Below are 8112 nucleotides of genomic sequence, written 5' to 3'. Positions count from 1 at the left end.
AGCGTTTTATTAGCCCAACGGCTTTTAACGGCTTTCAGTTTGTTTTCGAGGGAGGAGGAGGGAGCGGCACGTCATACACTTGGGCGTGCCAGGGCTTACATGAAAGCAATATGGCAGCTTCCTTGTTGCTTCTCTGCGCCTGAGCAGCTTTCATAGGAATGAATGGGCGCCATTTTTCAATACGGTGTCCATTTCTTTATATGTCCATGTTTTATTGTGAAGCTATAGCTCTGATGTCAACACAGCCATCTTTGGTGCACGTGCACGGTCAAAATCTCAAGTGAGACCTTCAGTACAGAATAAAATTTCAAAACAGTTAGACAGGTTGCTTCCATGATCCGTTTTATACAATCAAATGGAAAACAAGGCCTGTTTCTATAAAGAAAACCTAATTTCACCCTTAATTTCTGACTAATGTTATCCATATGGTCTTCCAAAGTAAATTTGTCATGAATCCAAATGCCCAAGTATTTGTAGCGAGAGATTTCTTCAATAGGCCTTCCATTTAGAGTGCAGATTTGAAGATGTCTGTCAATTTATTCAGCTTTGGAGAAGACATGTATAGTTTAAGACCAAACAGTGCATTTATGAAATATCAGTAAAAGCCTGTAGAAGAGCCAGATATGCCAATAACACCTGTAGCCAATATGTAGAATTAACCTGAAATGTAAATATTAATCAACGTTAATGTGATTGAGCTTAGGCTATTCTTCTTATACTGATGTGCAATAAAATACAATTTGAATGATGCAATGTGGTCCAGATGTTACAATTCCTGAGAGGTATGTGTCTAATAGTTTGTGTGGGAGGGAGGATGGGAATGTCTGTATGTGTGTGTCTGTGTGTCTGTGGAGGGGGTTAACCACAAGATAACAGAGATACTCATTCCGATCGCTGACCCCAAGTAACCTCTGTTAATTACAGGAAAGTCTGGAATGAAACAGAGCTCAACGGCCCTGTTGTCTAAAATATTCTAGATATTTTAAAATGTATCCCCACTGGATTCATTTAGTGTTCAAAGTGACCAAAAAAAGCATAGTTTTTTGTTCCATATGCAAGAGTGATTAAATGAAACTTGTAGATCAAGATTTTTATTTTAAAAAATCAGTTAAATAGGTAAATGGTTTAGCCTTAAACAAAATGTGCTCTCTGATCTGTGAGGTTCCCAAATGATCATAAAGTGGGTATTATTCACTGAGGGGATTAGTTACTCTGAAGACCTACTATTAAGTCCCAGGTGTGTGTGTATTTATGGTTTTGCAATGGTGTGTCTGCATGGAGATTCCAAAGCATTTTAACTCCTTATGTCACATCATAGACTAGCAGGCATATACTGTCTGATAAATGTTGCTTTATATCGATATTTAACCACATAATATCATCCATGTTAAAGGTGGAGTCAGCGATTCTGGAGAATGCTTGTTGTCCAAATCACTTTTTGTCAAAATCAGTGAATATTTCCAAACAATCCGCTACTTGTTGTCCGTATACTGTGTGTATACTGAAAAGAAATCCAGTGTTAATAAACAGCCTATGCTCTGTAAATGGAGCAATTTGCTAGCTACAGTAGAGCCTAGGATGTGTATTAAGTTTAACACTGGTTCTTTGTTCAGGACACACACAGTACAGGTAGCGGGATCATGAGGAGATATTCACTTCACTTTGACCAAAAGTGATTTTGACAACGAGCGTTCACCAGAATGGCTGACTCCACCTTTAAGGTCAAAACATCTCAGATAGGCCAACTGACAATGAGGCCTGTTGACTCAAACACAGATGTTTTTCCTCCTCCGAGAAGGGGATTAGGTAGCTGACCAACAAAAAAAACAAGGCCTGTCATTGTTGCTTTTTTTTTTTTTTTTTTTTTGCACAGAGATCTCATTCAGATATTGACGGAGCGTTTTTCTTCAAGGTTGTCACATACACAGATACATACTCTTTGTCACATTCAAAAGACCTAAAAGACCAGCACAAGCATCTTTACATTGTCACCTTTCATCAGTAGTACAAAAGGATTCTTCTGAGTAAATGTGGTAGGGATTTAAGACAAAATTTACACTGTTATAGCCTAAGTAAGTGTTTTGTGAAGTAAGATTTTTTTACTGATAGACCCTACAGGTACTTGAAAAAACATGCTCAGAAAGAATACAGAATTTTTTTTTTCATTGATTTCCCATTTGTCAATTCGAATTCATCAATTTCTGAGCGATTTCCAAAAAAAACAAAGTTAGTATCCCCCTTTTGCCAGTGTGGTTTTGAAGGTAAACATGATGCCACCTTGAGCTGACTCCACCTTCAGTCGTCTAAGCTGTATAAAGAAGCTAGATTCTCCCTCTCTCTTTCTCTCTCTCGCTAAAAGTCTTATGCGGAGACCTTGAGCCAGAACAGGATCCGATATCGCCCTTCATCTCCGGAGGATTGAGCCCCGGCCGTGCACACAGAGGGCCTTATATCCCAAAGAGGAGCCCTTGAAGAGAGTCTAGTTCAACTCCTTCTTCAGTCCCCTAATCACAAGCTATGTCCTCTGCAGGCTTGGAGATACTCGGGATGATCCTGGCCGTGGCCGGATGGTTGGGCGTCATGGTTACCTGCGGTCTGCCCATGTGGCGCGTTGCTGTCTACATCGGTCAGAACATTGTCATTTCCCAGGTAGGGGTTGGAACGATTAACGATTATATCGCTAACATTTTCTAAAAAAAAATGTTTTGCACAAAATGTACTGTAAAATTATCCAGATATGTTTGATTGACATTTTCAAAAGTTTAAAGCATGTTTCGCATGTTTCAGTTAATTATCGTGAAAATATCGCTAATCGCAGTTATGATGGCCAGGAAAATCGTGACATGAAAATGTGTTATTGTCCCATCCCCTACTATAAGGTGATCTGGGAAGGCTTGTGGATGAACTGCTCGGTCCAGAGCACGGGCCAGATGCACTGCCAGATTCACGACTCCATGCTGGGGCTTCCGGTGGACCTGCAAGCCGCCCGAGCCTTGGTTATCGTTAGCATTGTGCTATGCATTGTGGGTATCGGTCTGTCCGTGGCGGGCGCTAAATGCACCAACTGTAGCCAGGATGTGAGCAGTAAACCCAGGCTTGTAGTCGCTGCCGGAGTGACCTTTGTGGTGGCTGGACTGCTGCTACTAGTGGCTGTGTCCTGGACCGCGCACGCCATTGTTTTGGGATTTTACGACCCGATGCTAGAGGAGACGGGGAAGAGGGAGTTTGGTAACGCTCTGTACTTTGGCTGGGCTGCCTCCTGTCTGCTCATATTAGGGGGGGCACTGCTCTGTTGCTCTTGCCCAAACGTAACAGCTACAGCGCTACAGAGCGGGGGTCGATCCTCCGTGCCTCCTCCTCGCGTGGACTATTCACCTGTCAAAACCATGCTGGTCAATGGATACACCAGAAGAGACTATGTATGAACATTTATTGTATTTTTTATGCTTTTCATTTTGTTTTGTATTTTTGCTATGTCTGAAATAAATTGAATCAATCAATCAATCAGTCAACATGGGCGCAGATTAAGACCTGTGTTAGCAAATGTTGTGTTGATGGATTGTTTGATGGCATGGGTGTTAATGCAGCATCTCGGTCTCTGATATCAAGTATGAACTGGTGTATACTGTATATTTTTTATTAACTATTTTCTGCAGTAGTGGGCAAATTATATGTCTTTTTTTCGAATATTAATTTGAAAAAGTCTCGTAGATTTTGGCTATTTTTAAGAAAAATGAAGTACCTGATGGTACAGAAATTGTCTGTGCAAAATTTGCAATTGAGATCAAAATAAGTTTTTAAAAGTTTATAAATAAAATAATGTTTGAGAATTTACTCATTTTCAAACATTCTTTATTAGTAGAGATCCAGCGTGTAAGTAACATTGCAATTTCATGCAACAGAGTCAGAAATCCATGATTAAATTAAGTGTAACACTATTATGTGTTCTGTGGTATGAAGAAACAGGGGTCGGATGCCAGCTGTAGAGTTCAGTAGAGTCAGACCGATGGCAGCCATATTGGTGCATGCCGGTATTTCGTTTCATTGTAAGTGGCGGACAGAAACAATGGGTAGCTTGTTTGCGTAGAGCACCTTATGCTTATACCTTTCATTGCAGCCAGCCCGCCATTTGAGAGAGTGAAACTGAGTCAGAGATAAAGTTCTCCATCGGCAAGGAGATGTAACCCGCACTGTAACCGAGTCCAAACTGAGCCACAAAGACCCTATTGACCATGTGGGTTTGCAACTGTTTAGCCCCGTCCTCCCCAGGTGTATTCACTGGAATAACCCTAACCCTATCAAAATGCTGAAAGAGTCACTCAGAAGTTTGAAAGTTTAAAAAAATGTAAGTAGCAAAACAGAAGCAGGTAATTCCCCGTTTGTTTTAGAAAGTAGGCAACACCTCAATAGCCATCACACTATAAGCTACAACATTTTCCAAATTGAATATGGATTTGTTCAAAGAACAATCTCACAGTATTTTTCCAAACAAATATGAATATGGATATTAGGTAACTTGAGTAACAAAATAGTGAGGTAACAGCTGAAGAGACGGGAAATATTACCATATTCTCACTACAGCGTATAAAAGATATTTAAATCAAATAAAACTTTACTTATATAGCACTTTTCATACAAAAAAAAGGTAGCTTAAAGTGCTTTACATAATAAAATAATAACTATGCCCCCCCCTCAACCCCCCCCCCCCACCCCCCCACCTACACCACTACCGCCCTCCCCCCATCCACAATTAAGATCAGTAGGCTACTTAATAAAATAACTGAATAAACATATCATAGGGAACCTTGAGGACATATTCTTTGTACTTCTGGTTTACAAGACATACTGAAAAATAAAAGCACAAGAAACGAAGCGGCAGGTTACTTTGGCTTGGTGATTGAAGTTAACGATCTAATGAATATAGGCTTCTAAATTCCTGAAAACTCCCTTTGAGTGACCGCGGACCCTGATGGTATAGGTCTGTGTTATTGAGCCCAGCTGTGCAGTCATGTGTTAATGGGAAAGTGCAACGGCCCAGTCAGATATTAAGACAAATGACGAAAATCTACATAACACCAGCTCTGACTTCAAAGCAACTCTGCAGGTATGGTGAGTTCAAATATGGGCACATACCCTTATGGAAAAGAAAATGTCCATAAGAAATGGTAATTGAATAAATGTGACAGCTTCAGGGTTAGTAAAGTTTGGATCAAGTCATGCCATATTTCCAAGTAAGGAAGGACACACCTATAGCTGAGACCAAATTGTTCTTCAAAACATATTAAATTAAGTTTAAAAAAAAAAATGTACGTAAAAAAGAAGAAGATCGGAGCTGTGAGCTGTTGTGCTGATGTTTACTTCTTTCAAAAGTATTCTGAGGCTGCCATACGCTGGTGAAATAGCCTCTGTTTCTTTTCAATCTTGGAAAATTGAGACAGGTTGTGTGCGGATTCAATGTGGTGTGTGATCCTGATAAGCCTTCCGGAGGTTGGTGTGTGTGTTTAGGAGGGTCTTTTTTTTTGTGGCACGTGCAAAAGTTAAACTTAGGTTGAAACCCCTGATGCACTGTGACCTTCAGAACAAGGACACTGATAAGACCCCCCACCCCCGCACCCCCCTCTCTTCTACACACACATGCAGACAATCGCTTGACCAACACACTGACATTCTTTCTGTCCTCTCTTAATAAGACTGCTATACGAAATAAGCCTGAGAAACACATGTTAGTCATAATTTCACACATTCGGTCCTGTGTGCCTCCCACATGAGGATACTGGATGTTCGTAGGGGTTTTGTGTTGTTTGCGTTGCAGTTCTCACATGTGGTCTCAGTTACTTACCTCCCATGACAGCCTTGGCAGCTGGGAAAGGCTGCTTTAGCATCATAGCAGCACACACCCAAACTCTGTTCTGGAACATTTCATCATAGTAGGGTTTCTGAATTGCATTATTTGAAGTGTTCTTCTGACATCTACAGATTCATTGTACCCTACTACAACACGTCTGAATGGGAGCTATTTTTATTTAAGGGCTGTGTATTTGAACAATTACTTGTTAAACAAATATTTCAAGTTTTTTACTGGAAACATTCTGGGCATCCTCTATTCTAAAGGTGTTCTCACTAAGACCTTACACACTCACTAAAATATCAGGATTCTCTTCAGTCTTCAGTCTTCAGTCCGAATTTCTAACTTTCCAAAGCAAAGTCCTGTTTAAGCAACACTGTTGATAGCACAGATGCACTTTTAATTACTCCCACACACGCAAAAAAACGACATGTACGTTGTTAAGCCAGTAAAAGATGAGGGCAACAGTAAATACAAATGCCCAAACCTTCCACAGAATTTGGGATGATGTTTTTTTTTGTATCAGGCTCATTGGGAGGGTACGGAGGCTGAAACTGGACAGATACAAGTTAATGATCGAGATAATCAGAGAGACTCCCACTGGTTTCCAACATTGAATCCCTTCTTCACCACTTTCATTGTGCCTCTCCTTTTTTTACCCTCAGAACTTCATACAAAACTGCCTAATTAAATCAAGTTATAATTGGTAGTCCTTTTTTCAAAACAGTGCTGTCTTAATGAAACAAACCAGATATCATTAGCCTCGTAGCATAATTGCCTAAATCATATTTACTCTACTCTACTTTTACTTATTCTACATCTACTCTACTCTACATCTACTTTTCGTTAGCCTAATAGCATAATTGCCTAAATCATATTTACTCTACTCTACTTTTACTTATTCTACATCTACTCTATTCTACATCTACTTTTCGTTAGCCTAATAGCATAATTGCCTAAGTCATATTTTAAGGATTATAGAGTTGGGTAAAGTAGATGTAGAGTAGAGTAGATGTAGAATAGAGTGGATGTAGAGTAAAAGTAGAGTAGAGTTAATATGATTTAGGCAATTATGCTACGAGGCTAACGGTATGATTGGTAGTCCTTTTTGAAAACAGCGCTGTCTTAATAAAAACAAACCAGATATGATGGAATATTTGTTTGTTTGGATTCAAATTAGATTTCTAAACATCTATCTGACCAATCCGTCAGTTGACGTCACCTTCCACTTTCAATCATTCATCCCCCGATCTTTACCATGTCTGTTATCCTTTAACTACCCCAGACCCACTGATACATACCCTCTGTTTACTCTCCCTTCACCCAAATAGGTGGGAGAGCTACCAGAGCAGACAGGGTTGAATGATTAAGCCGAGGCCGTTTGCATGCCAAGGCTGACGGTTGTTGGACATTCAAACAAGGTTGGGACAGACGACAATTTGAACTGTTTCGCTGGCCAATAACCAAGTGACTCCACCTTCTGCTCTATAGAAATGCTGTTGCTTATATGAGCGTTCAACACCCCCGGGACAACACTCTCTCAAACCTCTTCAAACCACCCAGATAGCGAAGGACCTCTGTGCTTTTTGACTAAACCCAGAGTTTGAGACATGCCTTCAGCTGGACTGGAGATACTTGGAGTGGTGCTGGCTGTCCTAGGATGGATCGCAGCCATAGTATCTTGCGCCTTGCCCATGTGGAGAGTTTCTGCTTTCATCGGTATGAACATTGTCACGGCCCAAGTCACCTGGGAAGGCCTGTGGATGAACTGCGTGTTCCAGAGCACGGGTCAGATGCAATGCAAGATCCACGACTCCATGTTGGCTCTTACCTCTGACCTCCAAGCCGCCCGTGCCCTCACAATAATCTCCATTTTGGTGGGTATTATTGGGTTAATGGTCGCCATGATGGGGGCCAAATGCACCAACTGTGTGGACGAAGAATCGGCAAAGGCTAGGGTGATGATCGCAGCTGGGGTGGCCTTCATAGTGGCTGCTCTAGCCCAACTGATTCCTGTGTCATGGTCCGCCAATTCTATTATCATGGAGTTCTACAATCCAATCATACCAGAGGCACAGAAGAGGGAGATAGGAGCAGCTCTGTACCTAGGCTGGGCTGCGTCTGCGTTCTTGCTCATCGGAGGGTGTATTCTTTGCTCCAGTTGCCCAGCGGAGCCCGAGAAAAGGTACGCGCCTCCGTCGAAGATGACGTACCCCACAGCCAGGTCTCTGGCCCCGAGTGGTTACGACAGGAGGGACTATGTGTGA

At 41.4% G+C, this 8112-nt stretch overlaps 2 protein-coding genes across 2 annotated transcripts; both read left to right on the top strand.

Moving 5' to 3' along the window:
- Positions 1-2517: 2517 nt before the first annotated feature.
- On the top strand, positions 2518-3425 carry LOC307248724 (claudin-4; the record flags this gene model as incomplete). Its single annotated transcript, XM_080025201.1, has 2 exons — positions 2518-2649; positions 2880-3425. The coding sequence occupies 2 exons, from the start codon at positions 2518-2520 to the stop codon at positions 3423-3425; spliced, it is 678 nt and encodes a 225-aa protein (XP_079881327.1).
- Positions 3426-7455: 4030 nt separating this feature from the next.
- On the top strand, positions 7456-8112 carry LOC307271522 (claudin-3-like; the record flags this gene model as incomplete). Its single annotated transcript, XM_080054012.1, has 1 exon — positions 7456-8112. The coding sequence occupies one exon, from the start codon at positions 7456-7458 to the stop codon at positions 8110-8112; it is 657 nt and encodes a 218-aa protein (XP_079910138.1).

This window comes from Ammodytes marinus, assembly GCF_949987685.1.
Source record: "Ammodytes marinus genome assembly, chromosome: 3".
Classification (NCBI taxonomy): domain Eukaryota; kingdom Metazoa; phylum Chordata; class Actinopteri; order Uranoscopiformes; family Ammodytidae; genus Ammodytes; species Ammodytes marinus.
The sequence above is the reverse complement of the archived record's forward strand: the minus strand, read 5'-3'. Positions and strand labels throughout refer to the sequence as shown.